The 20647-nt window shown below is 38.8% G+C and overlaps 1 protein-coding gene across 1 annotated transcript in view; it reads right to left on the bottom strand.

Moving 5' to 3' along the window:
* The window catches only part of pnkd (PNKD metallo-beta-lactamase domain containing), a 43612-nt gene that overhangs the window by 3225 nt on the left and 19740 nt on the right, over window positions 1-20647 (bottom strand). The window contains exons 7-8 of the mRNA XM_061926612.1: window positions 16044-16130; window positions 15759-15874 (exon numbers count right to left, since the gene is read on the bottom strand). Of these exons, the coding sequence (XP_061782596.1) occupies window positions 15759-15874; window positions 16044-16130 (203 nt within the window). The remainder of the gene's footprint in view (window positions 1-15758; window positions 15875-16043; window positions 16131-20647) is intronic.

Here is a 20647-nt window from a genome sequence, read left to right as displayed (position 1 = left end):
CGAACTCTAAATGGGTGAATTTTGGCGAATTAAACGCCTTTCTATTATTCGCTCTCGGACCGATGACGTCACATCGGGAAGCAATCCGCCATTTTCTCAAACACATTACAAACACTGAGTCAAATCAGCTCTGTTATTTTCTGTTTTTTCGACTGTTTTCCGTATCTTGGAGACATCATGCCTCGTCGGTGTGTTGTCGGAGGGTGTAACAACACGAACAGGGACGGATTCAAGTTGCACCAGTGGCCCAAAGATGCGAAAGTGGCAAGAAATTGGACGTTTGTTCCGCACACTTTACCGACGAAAGCTATGCTACGACAGAGATGGCAAGAATGTGTGGATATCCTGCGACACTCAAAGCAGATGCATTTCCAACGATAAAGTCAAAGAAATCTGCCGCCAGACCCCCATTGAATCTGCCGGAGTGTGTGAGCAATTCAGGGACAAAGGCCCTCGGTAGCACGGCAAGCAATGGCGGCAGTTTGTTCCCGCAGACGAGCGAGCTAAACCCCCTGGATGTCTTGGCTCACACCGTCCCTTATGCCACCGAAGATGATCAAGAGAAGAATATCGACCCTAGCTTCCCTGGCCTGCTGACATCAACTCCAAAACTGGACAGATCAGCTTTCAGGAAAAGAGAGCGGATGAGGGTATGTCTACAGAATATATTAATTGATGAAAACTTTATTCATTACTCGCGGTTTTACGTAAATTATTATACACAAACTGTGTTTACCAATAATTTAGCTTAAAAACATTTATTTTTTTCAATCATTTGAGTACATTCAGGTAGTCTTGTGTAATGCAGTATTTTGTGTCTATTTAGGTATGGTTAACCTGAGTGCCAAAATCGTGGAAAAATATATGTTCTTAGCGCGCCTGAAATTGGCTGTCTGCACTCAAAGTGCATGTTGTTGCCAAATGTATTTAATATGCTGTAAACCTAGTTCATAGTTGTTAGTAATTATCTTATCAGACAGTGTTAAGCCGCTGAAATCCGAGTCTGAATCCGAGCTAATGTCGCTATACCTTGCTGTTTGTTTGTATTGGCATCACTGTGTGACGTCACAGGAAAATGGACGGGTGTATATAACGGTGGTTAAAATCAGGCACTTTGAAGTTTTTTTTAGGGATATTGCGTGATGGGTAAAATTTTGAAAAAAACTTCGAAAAATAAAATAAGCCACTGGGAACTGATTTTTAATGGTTTTAACCCTTCTGAAATTGTGATAATGTTCCCCTTAAACACATTACCGGAAAATATCAAATAATATTATTTATCTCATTCACGTAAGAGACTAGACGTATAAGATTTCATGGGATTTAGCGATTAGGAGTGACAGATTATTTGGTAAACGTATAGCATGTTCTATATGTTATAGTTATTTGAATGACTCTTACCATAATATGTTACGTTAACATACCAGTTGGTTATTTATGCCTCATATAACGTACACTTATTCAGCCTGTTGTTCACTATTCTTTATTTATTTTAAATTGCCTTTCAAATGTCTATTCTTGGTGTTGGGTTTTATCAAATAAATTTCCCCCAAAAATGCAACTTATACTCCAGTGCGACTTATATATGTTTTTTCCTTCTTTATTATGCATTTTCGGTCGGTGCGACATATACTCCGGAGCGACTTATACTCCGAAAAATACGGTATAACCTGCTACCCAAGAATATACAACAATTGTTCTCAAAAAAAGAGGATAAATATAATCTTAGAGAAAAATGTAATTTAAAACATTTGTATGCACGTACAACACTTCAGTATATCAGCATGTGGAATTAAATGATGGAATGGATTAAGCAAAGCAATCAAACAATGTACTGATATGATACACAATGTGACGTCACATCGGGAAGCAATCCGCCATTTTCTCAAACACCGAGTCAAATCAGCTCTGTTATTTTCCGTTTTTTCAACTGTTTTCCGGTTCAAACCGATACGGCTCAATAGCGTCAGTTTCTTCTTCAATTTCGTTTTCGCTACCTGCCTCCACACTACAACCATCCGTTTCAATACATGCGTAATCTGTTGAATCGCTTAAGCCGCTGAAATCCGAGTCTGAATCCGAGCTAATGTCGCTATAGCTTGCTGTTGCTATGCGCCATGTTTGTTTGTGTTGGCATCACTATGTGACGTCACAGGAAAATGGACGGGTGTATATAACGATGGTTAAAATCAGGCACTTTGAAGCTTTTTTTAGGGATATTGCGTGATGGGTAAAATTTTGAAAAAAACTTCGAAAAATAAAATAAGCCACTGGTTTTAACCCTTCTGAAATTGTGATAATGTTCCCCTTTAAAGTGTTTACAAAGTACAAAGAATAAGAACCATGATAAACATTCTGAATTTATTTCATCCATCCATCCGTTCATTTTCAAAATAATCTTACTCTTCTCACCATATGAATTATAACTTACTTCACCGAGTATTACTTATTTATTTTTATTGTGATTACTTATGGAGTGTATTGTGAATAAATTGAGAACAGGAAGTGAACAAAAGTTTTAGCAACTGTTATGCAAAAGAAAAGGGGTAGGGTTACATAAGCTCTGCGTCTTCCTACTCTTTTTCAAACATGTTGAAAAGAGAAACTGGAAATTGTGATGTATCATGTTGTATGCTTGCATGTTCCAAATAAACTCAAACATTAAGAAAGGGGCTTGAAGATGGGTCTGCAAAAGCAAATTGTACGCTAAATTTTGACCAAAACATCGCCCCTGCTGGTCACGTTGACCACAATGAAAGGTTTAAAATGTAGATTTAAAATCATAACGTGATCCCTTTAAAGTCTACTCCTGAGCAACTGCAACTCATGTTTTGATATTATTTATGTACAAAGCAAACAGCGCTAGAAGAATACAAAACCAAGTTGTTTTGAAAGGAAATAAGTGGGAGAAATGTTAACACAGATTCAAACAGTGCATTAAATATAATTTTATTCTGTTTCAGCAGGAGCATCTGTCAAGTTAATGAAATATGTAAAGAAAGAGTAAGATGTAAATTGTGTTATCAGGGGTGGACCAATAATGACTGATTAGCTGCAATGCATTTAACCTCAGCAAGCTCCGACGTGTGTGCTTTTTTCCCATGGAATATGAAGAAAACACTGTTTGGTATGCATACAAAACACCTTGAAGGGTGTTGTAGTTTGATAATGGTATTCCATTATGCAGTATGAATCACAAATGGAGTAACTACTCATATATGCGCCTTATTAAAAGTAGTAACGGAGCTCAAATAAAACATAAGAGTAAAAAAGCTATGTTGACGAGTAATACGTCTTTTTTGATTTTATGAAGCCTAAGTAAGGACAAATACTGCATATGAAACAATGACATTAATTTTACATTGTTAGTTACCTCACCTTGCTAATAAAGTACATGCATTGATGTAGGGGTGTAACGGTGCGTGTATTTGTATTGAACCGGGGGTTCCGTTTCGGTTCGGAGTAGGGATGTCCCGATCCAGGTTTTTGCACTTCCGATCCGATACCGATATTGTTTTTGCATTTCCGATCCGATACCGATACTGACCGATACCGATACTGACCGATACTGGCCTATCCGAGCATTTATTAAAGTTTAAAGTTATTTAGCCTACTTAGTTGTCAGAATCATGTTGAAAAGGGTTTTAGTACTCTTGATAACAACTAGCCAGCTGAATTAGGGGAGTTTGAATAATACACAATGGTTGGTAACAAGAAACTGACCTGTTTATTCAAGGATAAACACAAAATAGACAAAATTATACATGACAAACAGAAATGGCATCATTGAACTAGGGCTGGGCGATATGGCCTTTTTTTAATATTGCGATATTTTAAGGCCATATTGCGATACACGATATATATCTCGATATTTTGCCTTAGCCTTGAATGAACACTTGATGCATATAATCACAGCAGTATGATGATTCTATGTGTTTTGATTGATTGATTGAGACTTTTATTAGTAGGTTGCACAGTGAAGTACATATTCCGTACAATTGACCACTAAATGGTAACACCCCAATAAGTTTTTTAACTTGTTTAAGTCGGGGTCCACTTAAATTGATTCATGATACAGATATATACTATCAGATATATACTATCATCATAATACAGTCATCACACAAGATAATCACATTGAATTATTTACATTATTTATAATCCAGGGTGTGGAGGGGGGCGCCGGATGTAAGTGTCAAAAAGACAGCCAAAAGAGTTTGATATGAGAATAAATCTAAAGTTAAAATATAGGGTAGAAATGCACCCATTTGCAGGAAATGTAGTCTTGATTTTCAAAATGTTCTTTCAAGGCTTGCATGTCTACATTAAAACATTCTTCTTCATACTGCATTAATATATGCTACTTTTAAACTTTCATGCAGAGAAGGAAATCACAACTAAAAAAATCACTAATTTTTTCATATGGTGTTGATGTGGAAATTGACGGTGTGGATGTGTGGCACCGAATGGAGATAAGCGTCTCGACAGACGTCACAATATTTGAACAATGATGACGAAAACTGTTGTCTCTGTCGTGTCCGTGTGTCGAAAATTGTTATGCGCTTATTTATTTTTTAGAGGACGCTTGAGCAGGCGCGCACCTTAGCGGCTGCGCTAGCATCACAGCTAACGTTAGCCATGCCGCTACCTCGCTCTCTGCTGGAAGAGGACGTATACGTATGTGACGTATGACGTGACAGTATGTGACGTATGTCGTGACAGTATGTGACGTGTGTTAGAAGGTGCGCTCGCTGTCTGTGAGAGGGAGACACAGGAAAGAGTGAGAAGAGCCTGTCGTGTAATGCCAGCAGCTAAAAGCAACTGCGTGAGAATTGTGGATGTGTTGAAGGTGTGCTGGAAAATGCGGAACGGAAATTACGGAGCAGCAGAAAAGTGGAATGTATTATTTAAATAGGTGCGTTGGAAAACACGGACCAGAGTTTTTTTTTAAACTGGATATGGATCGGCATTTTCCCATGCCTTGCCGATACGCAATTTTTGGCAAATATATCGGCAGTCCCGATCCGATATTTGGATCGGATCGGGACATCCCTAGTTCGGAGGTGTACCGAACGAGTTTCTACACGGACATATTAAGTAGCGTTACGCACGTTGTGTAAACAATGCACATCGAGGCACAACACATGGCATGCTAACAGCTAACGGGCTACGATAGACTGACCATACGTCCTCTTTTCACCGGACATGTCCTCTTTTGCGGAGCTGTCCGGGTGGAGTTTCTTAAATGCCTCAAATGTCCGGCATATTGAGTTATGGTTGCGTGTATTTTCAATGTACGTTCAGGGTTAAGAAGGGGTTAAAAACAAAAACAAATTGTGCGGGCAGCAGCATTGGTGAGGGAGGAGCAGAGACAGAGAGAGAGCGAGAGAGTTATGATAAACGCGTATGCGTCGCCAGGCTCTGCTTTTCATCCATAGATTTATCAGATTACCGTATTTTTCGGACTATAAGTCGAGGTTTTTGGGTGCGACGTATATTCCGGAGTGACTTATGTGTGAAATTATTAACATATTACCGTAAAATATCAAATATTATTTATCTCATTCGCGTGAGCGACGAAGAAAATGTCCGCAATCGTCTCACAAACACGTCAGCAATCGTCACTCACACGCCAACCAATAAGAATACGGCGGGGGCGGGTCATGGCAGAAGTGCATTGTGGGTTTAGGAATGCTAACTGCTATATGCTATACGCTACTACCGGAGCTATTAAAATAGATCACAGCAACATTGGCGGTAACTTTTAAAAACTGAGAAGGACTGAACTAAAATGGCACCGAAAAGGAAATCATATACTGCAGATTACAAGCTGGACGTAGTGAAATATGCACCAGAAAACGGCGATCGAGCAGCAGAAAGAAAGGACGCTAGCGGCGCATACCAGAGGCAACACCGAGGAGGAAGATTTCATGGGATTTAGCGATCGGGAGTGACAGATTATTTGGTAAACGTTTAGCATGTTCTATATGTTATAGCTATTTGAATGACTCTTGCCATAATATGTTACGTTAACATACCAGGCACCTTCTCAGTTGGTTATTTATGCGTCATATAACGTACACTTATTCAGCCTGTTGTTCACTATTCTTTATTTATTTTAAATTGCCTTTCTAATGTCTATTCTTGGTGTTGGGTTTTATCAAATAAATTTCCCCCAAAAATGCGACTTATATATGTTTTTTTTCTTCTTTATTGTGCATTTTCGGCCGGTGCGACACATACTCCGGAGCGACTTATAGTCCGAAAAATACGGTACATTTTTTATTATCTATAGCAGGGGTGTCAAAAGTGTGCCCCGGAGGCCATTTGCGGCCCACAGCTAGTGTTTAAAGGCCCACGGCACATTCTAAAAATACTATTAAAATAAACAAAAACATAACAAAAGTGAAATAAAAAAGTTTAAAGGTTAAATGTAATTTAGAAAAAGTTGCAATGTTGACTAATAAAACAAAGCTGTTTTTTTTTCTTTCAAACTGTCATTGCTCAAAACATAATATTGAATCAAAATCAATGTTATTATGAATTATTGACCTATCCAAGGTTCCCATTACTTCACATCAAATATTCCACTAAGAAAAATATTTTTGGTGGAAGATTTTGCAAATTTGGTAAATAAATAACCAAAAAATGTATATTTTGTTGTTTTCTTACTGTACCGAAAATGAACCGAACCGTGACCTCCAGAGGTGGGACCAAGTCATTGCTTTGCAAGTCACAAGTAAGTCTCAAGTCTTTGCCCTCAAGTCTCGAGTCAAGTCCCGAGTCAAGACAGGGCAAGTCCGAGTCAAGTCCAAAGTCAAGACTGGAAAGTCTCAAGTCAAGTCCCAAGTCCTGCATTTTGAGTTTCGAGTCCTTTCAAGTCGTTTAACCACAGACTAATATATTTACACAGATTGTGTATGCTTTTAAAACACTGTATTTATTTATTAAAACAAGTGCATTTGAAATTGCAGGGAAAAAGATAGTGCTGACATTGCACTTCAAAATAGCACTATTAACCAGTCATTTTAAACATGTAACTCATTCCTTTACAGAATAAACACATTTGAAAAAAACAAGTGCAACTGTACTTATTTGCACAAAAGTGTTAACATTGTATTTCCATGGAATATTGCATTGTAACTAGTTCCACAGCAGTTTCTATCCTGTTCTTACCTTATCTCATCTCATACTGTATGTGTGTTTATGTGTGCGTACACATGAAAAACATAACGAATATATGAACATAACAATGAACAGAGTTGTACTTTTTAGATGTCAGGACCCTATGCAATATGTACACATATTCTTAATATAGTATACATTTTAACTGACCTTTATTTGACTATGTTTGTCTTTTTGTAGGTGGCTAAAATACGCGGTGCTGCTGACCACCGTCTAACGTTACGTTACTGTGTGTGATACATTGACTAACGTAATGTTACTGTGTGTGATACATTGACTAACGTAATGTTACTGTGTGTGATACATTGACTAACGTTACGTTACTGTGTGTGATACATTGTCTAACGTAACGTTGTGTAGGTCCTCATGCAACCCTGCTTAAAAAAAATCACTTGACAAAAAGTATGAATAAGGTAGCGAACTGCAGTGGACGCAACAGATTGCCGTGTTTGCAATGACGTTATAACCATAGACATCTTATAAGTAGACGCAGCATTGGTTGCTGTGATGTGAGCAATTTGGCCGCCATTTGAAGTGCTGATGAGGAGCCGGCAAGCAGCCTAAACTGACAGTTGAAAAGCGTTTTCCTGCTCAAATGAGCGGACTGTTGAAAATAGGAATCGGGGGATTACTTTTCACAAGTAAGATTTAACATTAACGTACTATTGGTTGTATTTTATGAAAATAATTTTACCACAGAGTTGAGAAGGATCAAAGATCTTCAATATTTGTATGTGAAAATCACAAAGAAATCTTCTTGGGGAGGATGACGCCCCTACAGGGGTTTGGTTTACAAACTTTCAGCCCCACCTAAAACAAAATTCACCAGCCGCCACTGATTATGATGCATTCTCATTTTAGGCAAAGTATAAGACAATACTTTCTTAACAGTATAATTGTAACCAGGAATAAGTCTTCAAGTAACAATATTCAAATACTAACATTGTTGGGTAAAACAGAATTTGGTTTTATTCTGAATCCAGTGAAACAGATTGGTGGTTTTAGCTGATATGAAGACTTTCAGGTGTTTATATATGTTTAAATATTTGGCAGACGCTTTTATCCAAAGCGACTTACATAAAATAATACATATAAAACAATCACTGCAAACATTATCATTTAAGGGAAGAATGTAATAGAAAATATCAATACAAAGTGTCAAGACAGAATAAACTCTCTGCTGCTGCAGCAACAGAGATACAGTCTATAAGATATATAGATATCTAATGTATTCATACATTGTTTATGTAGGATACACGCATGTATATATATCCTAATCATATTGTTTCTTCAACTTAAAAATAGCTTACCGTTTTTTTCCCCCTTCTCTGGGATTATATTCCCAGTTTTGATCTCGGACGTCTGGTCACTTATAGCGTATAAGAATATTATATTACTGTTAAGCAAACTATGAATAATAAAACACGCCAAAACATGTGTCTGTTACACACGTATGACAAAAAAGCGCGTGAAAATCAGTGGTATTCAGTGAGGTAAAATGAATTAAATGCGCTGACAGTTCATTGCTCCTGCCAAATGAATTGCACTGAGTGGAGCGGATCACCACTCCAAGATGGCGGCCCCGCGCCTCGTCTGCGCCAGTAGGCAGTAGCGCTCCATGCTGCGTCTACTTATAAGATGTCTATGGTTATAACGTTAGCAGTGAGTTTGCAGCCTCACTGATTTAACTACACAGCAAATAAAAGTCACGTTACTTAGCCAATAAACGTTATCTTACATTCAAAACTTACCCTTCTTTGTGCAACTTCAAATGTCGAACGAAGTTGGAAGTTGTTGCGTCTCCGTCTGTAATCTTCGAACTGCGTGATTTGCATACGGCAATTTGTTTTTTGTTGACCAAGTCGTAGTTTTTATACCCGAACGAAACCAACTTTGGCATAATTGTTTATCACTGGCACGTTGTTGGACAACTCTTGTTCATTGGTTGTACTGCAATTTGATTGGATGAATGCTGCGTGATGAAAACAACGTAGTTCTAATTTGATTGGCTGTTGTACTGAGCGCACACCAGCTGACAGGAACAACACGCTGATAGACAGACGAAGAAAATGAAAAATACGGAGCGCTCCCAAATAACTTTTTAAGCTTTGGATTTTGGGGAAAGTGGCAAGTCATGTCAAGTCAAAAGGCTCAAGTCCAAGTGAAGTCACAAGTCATTGATGTTAAAGTCGAAGTCGAGTTGCAAGTCTCTTTACATTTTGTCAAGTCGAGTCTAAAGTCATCAAATTCATGACTCGAGTCTGACTCGAGTCCAAGTCATGTGACTCGAGTCCACACCTCTGGTGACCTCTAAGCCGAGGTACGTATATTACTGAAATTTTTGTGGACCGTTACACCCCTACATTGATGTATGATGCAAATATGATTTAGCAAGTTGCACATTTTTTTTGTTTTAATATGTCAGATTTACTTTAGAAAAGAGAAATGTGGGATACTTTACTTGTTGCCTTACTTGTATTTCACTTTATTACATGTTTGGGTAGTATTTTATTAAAAAAAAACCAGTTTTCTTTTACTTAATACATACATTTATTAGAGCTGTTATTTTTTTATGGAGGAATGTAGTTAATCATAGAAGGGGCACCCAATGTTATTCAAAAAAGTATTATTTTGAATCAAAAATCGTTCTAATTCGGGATAGTTCCTGCTGACCCACTATGGACTGGACTCTCACTATTATGTTGGATCCACTATGGACTGGACTCTCACAATATTATGTCAGACCCACTCGACATCCATTGCATTCGGTCTCTCCTGGGGGGGGGGGGTTACCCACATATGCGGTCCTCTCCAAGGTTTCTCATAGTCATTCACATCGACGTCCCACTGGGGTGAGTTTTTCCTTGCCCTTATGTGGGCTCTGTACCGAGGATGTCGTTGTGGCTTGTGCAGCCCTTTGAGACACTTGTGATTTAGGGCTATATAAATAAACATTGGATAAACATTGGCATTGGATAAATAGAGAATCGATTCTGAATCGAATCGTTGCCCTCAAAAATCGATTCCAATCGTGTGGTGCCCAAAGATTCATAGCCCTAGTTTTTAAACTGAAGTCATCTAATAGTGTAATCAATAGTGACTTTTGCTATGTTCGAAACAACCACAAAGGCTGTTGAGCATTTTTAATCCTCTGCAAAATCATATAAGAGAGATGTTATTTTATCAAACCTGCACAAAATATTCAGAAACATAAAAAGGTATAGACACGGGTGCAAACACTCCCATCTAATTCAGAGAGCGGCCGATATGTTTTTTTCAGGGTCGACACCGATCATTATTAGTCAAGGAGGCCGATGACCGTTATTTGGAGCCAATATTCATTTGCAGTAAAAGTTGTTTCAACAGGAATAGTGAACGTTAGTAAACAGCTGGAGAAGGTTTTAGGTTGTTTTTTTTCCGGAAACGTTGGACCGGTAGCGTCAATGTTTAATGTGGCGCTAATGTTGTGGATAATTTAGCAGCAAAAAAAACATCAGGGGATTTCACAAACACCTCTATTTAGGGATGTGAGCATCCTTTGAGGAAAAAAAGAATAACATTTAGACAAAAAGAGGAACATTTATATCAGCACAAAGTGCTGCTACACAAACCACTAAAGAACATTTTGAAAATCAAGGCTACATTTTCTGCAATTGAATTTTAGATTCATTCTCATCAACCAACAGAGGTGGGTAGTAACGCGCTACATTTACTCCGTTACATCTACTTGAGTAACTTTTGGGATAAATTGTACTTCTAAGAGTAGTTTTAATGCAACATACTTTACTTTTACTTTAGTATATTTATAGAGAAGAAACGCTACTTTTACTCCGCTACTTTTATCTACATTCGGCTCGCTACTCGCTACTAATTTTTATCGATCTGTTAATGCACGCTTTGTTTGTTTTGGTCTGTCAGACAGACCTTCAAAGTGCCTGCCTTATTGGTGACGTTTCACTTCGTTCCACCAATCAGATGCAGTCACTGGTGACGTTGGACCAATCAAACAGAGCCAGGGGGTCACATGACCTGACTTAAACAAGTTGAAAAACTTATTGGGGTGTTACCATTTAGTGGTCAATTGTACGGAATGTGTACTGTACTGTGCAATCTAATAACAAAAGTTCCAATCAATCAATCAAAAGTGTGAAGGAAAAAAGATACTTTTTTATTTCAACCGTACATCCCGTCAAAATCCTAAAGACTGACCACACATGAGGACGTCCCTGTCTTCACAATAAAAGTGCCGCTCCATCGCGCCTGCGCTTTCAAAATAAGAGTCTCCGAAAGCCAGCGCAAACAAGCTAGCAAGCTACGGAGTTTGACGCCAATATATTTCTTGTAAAGTGTATAAAAACGAATATGGAAGCTGGACAAATAAGATGCCAAAAACCCACCACTTTAATGTGGTATTAGACAGAAGGAAGGAACTTTTTTTCTCCTCCATTTGAAAACGTGGACGTTATCATCACTACTGTCTGATTACAATCAACGCAAGTCATCAGAATCAGGTAATACACCAACTTATATTCTAGTCTTCATGAAAGAAAGGAATCTATATGTTAAACATGCATGTATATTCATTAAAACACCTTTAACATGTAAACAAAAACAGCAAAATAAATACATATAAATTATATACTGTATATATCAATGTATATGTATATATGTATATATATATATATATATATATATATATGATATGAGTGTGTATGTTACTCATCAGTTACTCAGTACTTAAGTAGTTTTTTCATAACATACTTTTTACTTTTACTCAAGTAAATATTTGGGTGACTACTCCTTACTTTTACTTGAGTAATAAATCTCTAAAGTAACAGTACTCTTACTTGAGTACAATTTCTGGCTACTCTACCCACCTCTGTCAACCAACCTCTTTTGTCCGTCTTTTTTGACACTTACATGACTCATGTAATGTACCACTTTTTTTTTTGTAAATAATTCACTAATATTATCATTGAACATGTAATGTCAAATTCTATAACATGCATGCAAATAACTCAGGAAAAGTTTCCAATTTGTCAACTCTAGCCTGTAGCCACCCACATCGGGTAATACCTACTCAGTGGCCTAGTGGTTAGAGTGTCCGCCCTGAGATCGGTAGGTTGTGAGTTCAAACCCCGGCCGAGTCATACCAAAGACTATAAAAATGGGACCCATTACCTCCCTGCTTGGCACTCAGCATCAAGGGTTGGAATTGGGGGTTAAATCACCAAAATGATTCCCGGGCGCGGCCACCGCTGCTGCCCACTGCTCCCCTCACCTCCCAGGGGGTGATCAAGGGTGATGGGTCAAATGCAGAGAATAATCTCGCCACACCTAGTGTGTGTGTGTGACAATCATTGGTACTTTAACTTTAACTTTAACTTTAACTTTTATATTTTCGGTGTTGTGACGAGAGATGTCCGATAATATCAGCCGATAAATGCTTTAAAATGTAATATCGGAAATTATCGGTATCGGTTTCAACCTCCCGATTTTCCCGGGAGACTCCCGAATTTCAGTGCCCCTCCGGAGAATCTCCTGGGGCAACCATTCTCCGGATTTCCACCCGGACAACATTATTGGGGGCGTGTCTTAAAGGCACTGCCTTTAGCGTCCTCTACAACCTGTCGTCACATCCACTTTTCCTCCATACAAACAGCGTGCCGGCCCAGTCACATAATATATGCGGCTTTTACACACACATAAGTGAATGCAATGCATACTTGATCAACAGCCATACAGGTCACACTGAGGGTGGCCGCATAAACAACTTTAACACTGTTACAAATATGCGCCACACTGTGAACCCACACCAAACAAGAATGACAAACACATTTCGGGAGAACATCCGCACCGTAACACAACATAAACACAACAGAACAAATAGCCAGAACCCCTTGCAGCACTAACTCTTCCAGGACGCAACAATATTCTCCCCCGACCCTTCCGAATTCGGAGGACTCAAGGTCGGCAAGTATGCTCTAGTATACTCTGGACTGAAGCTGTGTGCCTTCATTGTTTTTGTAGCTGCATGTTTAAAAAAAATAAAAAATTATGCACTTTGTGAAAGTCAAAGTATAGTATTTCCCATAGTTGTAGTGGATATTAGGATTATCTCAGGGAGAGCATGTCCCAAATTCCAAGCTGCTGTTTTGAGGCATGTTAAAAAAAAAACACTTTGTGACTTCAATAATAAATATGGCAGTGCCATGTTGGCACTTTTTTCCATAACTGGAGTTGAAGTTGTTCTCTTATTTTGGAAAACCTTGTTTTTGATTGATTGATTTAAACTTTTATTAGTAGATTGCACAATACAGTACATATTCCGTACAATTAACCACTAAATGGTAACACCCGAATAAGTTTTTCACCTTGTTTAAGTCGGGGTCCGCGTTAATCAATTCATGTTAAAGTTACATTGTTTAATGCATTTAGCGGGGCATCACAACAAAATTAGGCATAAAAATGTGTTAATTCCACGACTGTATATATCGGTATCGGTTGATATCGGAATCAGTAATCAAGAGTTGGACAATATCGGAATATCGGCAAAAAAGCCATTATCGGACATCTCTAGTTGTGACCTCTGTTTACATCCGTCACATCAAAAATATACTTTCTCGCTGGCTACTAATAAATACTCTAAAACTAAAATTGGTTCGTATTCGTAACTAACAGTGTTCGGATTGTACATAATTCACAAACAAAACGTTTATTGTTAGAGAGTTCCACGGGACACATTTGCGGTGTTGTGTGTTGTTGCGCTGAGAAGCTACGGGTGTAAAGATACTGCTCGGTTGCTGATAAAAAAAAACAAAGTCTAAATGTCTTTAAAACAATTAGCTCCATCGTTTGGCACTCCTCATTCCACTCACGTTCTTTACAGGCTACAATATTTCATACAAAAACGCAGAAGTGATGTTTTGACGCAAAAATTAATGTTTAAAATACGTAGATTTCCGCATTTTTGTGGACAATTCACATGCCTGCTTTTGGCTATTTTCTAAACAACCAAAAAGGTTCTTGAACATTTTTAATCGCCTGTTAAATCATATCAGACAGATGCTATTTTACCAAGCCTGCACATAATATTCAGAAACATAAAAGTAGAGACAAGTAAACACAAATGCACACACTTCCATCAAAATAGCTCTTAGCTGTGAACCTATACAGAGTGTTTAAGACTTTTTCCATGCACTAAATTAGTCCGATTTCTCAAATACTTTGTTTTTTTGTAGTTTCACACCTACATGTGAAGTCCAGGTGTCTATGCACTAGAGATGCGCGGATAGGCAATTATTTCATCCGCAACCGCATCACAAAAGTCGTCAACCATCCGCATCCACCCGAACTAACATTTAATCAAAACCGCACCCGCCCGTTGTTATATATCTAATATAGACGATGCAAGGCATTAGTGAGGTTATAAAGCTTTTGCCTGTTAAAGAAAGGAGACTGATCCAATGCAGCAGAGACATTCAATGCGTGCCACACTGTCACGGCCCAGACGCACACTAGTGCGCAATCATCTGGGAGCCGCGCTGAGCGCACCTCCAAGCGCGCTCGCGCCACTCAAACTGCTGCAGGCGGCTGCGTTCTATCTTGTTTTAACATCCTGTGGCACTCTTCTGGGATCACGGCGGACGAAACTGCTCATGCTCAGGGTGTTTGTGGAGGTTCGGGGTTTTGCACAAATGTGATGCACCATGTTAGATGTCCCGGTTTTGTGACTGTCGTAGACATAAACAGCGTCGCAGCTCTTGCAAATCACGTAGCCAGCATTACTATCATCCTGATTTACAACCTCATAAAAACGAGTCCACGCTGAACTTTTCTGGCCTTTTTTCCCCTGGTCTTTAGTATTCCCTTTTTTAGTTTGTCGCGTACCACGTTTGCTGCCGGCGTTGCCATCTCTTTTTTTTTTCTTCTTCTGTTGTGGCATATGCTGCAGGTGCCTGCTCGTTTTTCGTATGTGGGTAACAACATTTAACTATGTATATATATTTCCGAATTGGTTTAACTGCCACCCGCCTGAATCTATTTAAAATCTAATTTTTTTTAATTTCAACCGCCCGACCCGACCCGCGGATAAAATCTAATTTTTTTTTATTTCAACCGCCCGACCCGCGGATAATCCGCGGACTCCGCGGTTGTGTCCGCAAACCGCGCATCTCTACTATGCACACTGTCAAATGCGATTATTGGTCATAAGCCATGTGGCTCTCAAACACTGGGGGGCGCTGCTTATTTCATTTTAGAGCAGATAACTGAATTAATGTTCCGGTTGACCTATGACATCACACTAGCCATCTGCTTAACCTTACAACTTGTTATAACTGATGTGCGCTGTAATATTGAGAGGACGTAAGTAAGTAAAGTACCAATGATTGTCACACACACACACTAGGTGTGGCGAAATTATTCTTTGGGAAGGAAAACCAGCAATCTGACAGCCCTGACAGACTGTAGGCAAGTGATAAGGCCTCCTTTCTAGGGTGTGGAAAATATGAATCCTCTCTGGTGAGACGTCCTTGGGAGGCATGGCTCGGGCAGCAATATATCATTCTTACCGTGCACATTTTCTGGCCTCGGCGCTGCAGAACCCACTGATATTTGTTTTCCCTGACAGCGTTGTGTGGCTCCACCTCAGCAGCAAACAGCAGATTGTCCTCTGCATACTCATGACCTTAGGGGCAACCGGTGTACACAAGAAAAGAACCAGTCACCAGCGTAATAACACTTGGGTGTGCACTTTATAATTGAAGAATTACAGCTCCGCCATCAATGCAAATTGATTTGGTGCATTATGACACGTCCTAAATTCATTAACATCGATGTGTGTGAAGGCTTCCTACCGGGCCAAAGAAGAGTGTCGTCATTTAAGGAGCTGACTGTATCCAGAGATGACAGCATTGTGGTGGCGCTGCCTTCAAACATCCTCCCTGGAAACAACAACATGCTTGACTGAAGTAGCACAGTACTGACCTTTAAATACAAATACATGTGTATAGTAGGGGAGCACATAAAATGTATTTTAATCCAAATCGATTCATAATCTTAAAATAACATTTATAAAAAAAGATGTATATGTATGTAGATATTTATATTTTTACAATAATAATGTGGAGGGGGGCGTGGCCTGCGGGCATGCCGCAAAATGTGGTGTGCCGGGACCGGCCTTGAAGACAGCGACAGGTGAGTGCATGGCCCAGGTGGGCCTTGTAATCTAATCACCTGTCGCCTTTATTAGCAGCAGCCGGAATGAGACACGTTGTTGGAGCTGGAGTGGGAGCCAGAGAGAGCGAAAGAGACACACGACGCAGACAAGACATTTTGCCGGAAAGCTAAAGACTGGCACTATTATATGAAAATAAAACAGCGTTATACCCTGAATCCCGGGCTCTCCTGGCAGTGTGCGGTGGTCTGCAGAACCCACTAGAGGGCAACCTCGACAAATACTTTTTTTAAATACATTTTAAGCCATCTCCATGCAACCATAAGGAGTTTTTCCAACCTGTAAACTATTTTGTAAAAGTTTCATGATGATTTTTTTTTTTTTTAAACCTTTATTTACCAAGGAAAGTCCCATTGAGATTAATAATCTATTTTTCGAGAAAGAACTGCAAATTCATACACAATGTAGGTGACACTGGGAGAAAGGTGGGTGAAGTGTCTTGCCCAAGACACAGCGGCCGAGATCGAACCTGCAACCCTCAAGTTGCTGACACGTCCGAGCCACACTGATCTGCCAAATCAAACTAAATAACATATTGCGAGAACCGGTTTGAATCAAGAATGGTGTTGAATTGAGAATCGGTTCTGAATGGAATCGTCACCCCAGGAATCACATTTGGATTGAATCGTTCGGTGTCCAAAGATTCCCACCCCTTGCGTCTTGTATTTATTTATTGTATAAATGCTTTTCAATACCATTTGACTGGGGAGTGACTTAAAAAAATCTAGAAGTAATATTTCAGTATACTTTTAAAAATTCAGCGTGTCTTAATTAGTTTTTAAATCACCCTCTCATTATATTCAATTCAGGAAAAAGAAAATGGCACTATTGAAGCAAGGACACAAACTGAAAAGGTACAGATGTTTTCATTAAAAAATAATCTAACGTTCTGAAGCAGCTGGAGAATACAATTTACTTTCAAATCAATCAAAGTATAAATAGCTACCCTAATCTAGCTAACATGTATTTGATGAAAAAAGTTACTACATTACTATTTTTTTTAATTTTTTTTTTTTACAAAAAAATCAATTCACAACCGAATCATGATTCTTATTCATACAGATTCTAATTTTTAAAATACATTTAAAAAAAATGTATGTTTTTTTTTTTTTTACATCGGAATTGGAGGATGTCGTTGTGGCTTGTGCAGCCCTTTGAGACACTTGTGATTAAGGGCTATATAAATAAACTTTGATTGACTGATTATATGAGAATCAACTTTTTAAAATATGTTTTAAGGCCTCCTCCATGCAACCAGAAGGAGTTTTTCCCAACCTGTAACTGGTTTTGAAAAAGTTTCATTATAATTAATATACCAAATAATACAATGTGAGAATCGGTTTAAATTAAGGAATCATGTTTAATCAGGAATTGGTTTGAATCAGAAATCGTGTTGAATCGAGAATTGATTCTGAATCGAATTGTCACCCCACCATTCGGAATTGGTTGGAATGGCTTGGTGCCTAAAGATTCACACCCCTAAAAGACATGCTTATATACTTTAAGCAGTAAACACAACCATGAGAAGTTACAATTTCAGATTCCCTGTTGAAGAACTCAGGCCTGTCAAAGATTTCACCTTAAAAACTCGACTTGAGGGAGTGTTAGGTTAAATTTTCACAATAAACCAAAAGGAGTAGAATTACAAGGCTCGGAACAAACCACCACAGCACCGGCTGAGCTGCATGGAGCTCTTCAGGCTCCGGGGTTGTGGCTCTCTTGGGATTTGTTTCTAAACACTGTAGGGGGAATGTGCATTTTTATAGAAGTTCTATAAATTCCGACTGTAAATGAGGCCGTGACTTCTTGAGTGTGCGACCCCTGCGGTAAGCTAACTATTAATACATCAGAAAAATGAAAAAGTCTGCGTAGACATAGATATTCATTTTGCCCGACAAAATGGAAAAAGAAGATTACAACTTTTAAAAGTTTAGAAGTTGTGTTTTAAACCCCAGACATTTTGACATGGACCAATAGGCAAAATGCTTAAGTTCCCATTTGTGTATTTTAAAGTCATTTAGAATAAATCTATGGCATCTTTTATGGTTCCACTTGTCAGTTATAGAGGGGATTTATGGCTCTTTGATGGAAGTCAGATATTGTGGACACACTCAAAAGACTGGCTTGTTATAATTCCATCCATTCGTTTTCGTTAAATGTTGTGGAGGGGGGCGTGGCCCGCGGGCCTGCCGCGGATGGGGTGTGCAAAGACCGGCCTCGAAGACAGCGACAGGTGAGTGGATGGCCCAGGTGGTCCTTGTTATCTAATCACCTGTCGCCTTTATTAGCAGCAGCCGGAACGAGACACATAGTTGGAGCTGGAGTGGGAGCGAGAGACGGACGCAGGAAAACATTTGGCTGAAAATCAAAACACTAGCACTGTGAAACGGAAATAAAACAGTGTTGTAACCCTGAACCGGGCTCTCGTGACAGTGTTTGGTGGTCCGAGGAACCCACTGGAGGACAACCTTTACAAATGTTTTTTTTTTTTTAAATCAGAGAAACAATCACTAACATCACTTAAAAAATATGATGTGAATCAGAATAATTAAAATTCACACAATTATTACTATTTTGGTGGGAATTACCCTGAAATATTGGCTATAATCTAATTTTTGGGTGTGTTTTTGTTAAAAATTCCATAAGGTGGAGCTATAGTTCCATTTGACAATGACATTATTAGTTTTCCCTTCCCCCAAAAAATGCTGTACCACAAGAACATTTTAACAATACATAAAAAAACACAAATAAGTGAGAATAAAATGGGATACAAAAAGCATAAATAAAACTAGAATACAAATTAGGAGATAAAAATGTGAATACAAAATTGTACTACCCCACCCGGTGTGTGTACGCTTGAACAATGAAACAGAAAAGACAATCCAAATAAAAATAAATAAAATACAAACAAAAAAAAGATGAAAAAATGTGTGTGTATATGTAGTGGTTCTTAACCTTTTTTGACCTTAGGGCTCAACTTTTCCGCAATAAAGAGGCCGGGGGCCCACTGAAATATTACCACTGAAATATTAATCTTACTGAATGGTATTCAATAATTAAATCTAACCTACTTACAGTTTAACAGGATAAACCTTGTTAAATTATATGAAACCACATGTTCATCACAACTTAGGTCGGGCTGATTACAAAAACAAATGATCAAATCTACTGCAAAAAGAAGAAACTCATACAAAATGATCAAATATACATTTACATACAACTACGAGGTGCTAAAATAAATAACACTTGGCTAAAGTAATGTTAAACAGTAATAACAATGATATATGTTTCTTAAATCAACTGTCAATTAAATACAAGCGCAAATGAAAATACAGCTTCAATATTTAGTCATATTTTTTGTGCTTTAGAAACTTCTTTATGTCTGAAGGTCCAGACTTCTTCTGCTTGTTTGATATTGTCATTACTGCAACAAATGCATTGCAACTGAGTTCCTACCACAGCAGTAAGGGTGTAACGGTACGTGTATTTGTATTGAACCGTTTCGGTACGGGGGATTCGGTTCGGTTCGGAGGTGTACCGAACGAGTTTCCACACAGACATATTAAGTAGCGTACCGCACGTTGTGTAAACAATGCTCACCGAGACACAACACACTGCATGCTAGCAACGACCGGGCTACTACAACATGCAAAAGCCAGAACTGGAAGACCCTCCTGCCTTGTTAAGATCTCTCGTTTGGGAACATTTCGGTTTCGCGGTGCGATACAACAATGGATAACATCGCTTCAACGAAGAGAAAGACGAACAAACACAGCTCCCACCGCATTCAAGCAGCCTCTCCTCGGCGAGTCAGGCAGGGCTAAAGCAATAACAAATGCCGTTGGTGTTTTTATAGCAGCAGATTTAAGACCATATTGCATTAAAAACTAGATTTTGACCCACTTCTATGGTGGAAGAACAATGAGCCCATATATCATCTTACTGCCAAGTTCACCAGGCACTACCTCGCCATACCTGCTACCTCCGTGCACAGCCAAAGGGTATTTTCCACAGCTGGAGACATTTTAACTGAAGACAATGTGGATAAACTAATTTTTCTGGTAAAAAACATGAAAATTGAGTGAAAGTCACCAGGGTTAAAGGCTGGGGGGGGGGGAAGAAAAGTTAATCTGAGGCTGAGTTGACTTGAAATTGTTTAATGTTGCACTTTTTGTATGTAGAAGAAAAGTTTTGTCATTTTATTTAATCTGAGCAACAACTTGA

This window comes from Nerophis lumbriciformis, linkage group LG31 (genome assembly GCF_033978685.3).
Source record: "Nerophis lumbriciformis linkage group LG31, RoL_Nlum_v2.1, whole genome shotgun sequence".
Lineage (NCBI taxonomy): Eukaryota > Metazoa > Chordata > Actinopteri > Syngnathiformes > Syngnathidae > Nerophis > Nerophis lumbriciformis.
Note: the sequence above shows the minus strand (reverse complement) of the source record. Positions and strands in the feature narration are given on the sequence as shown.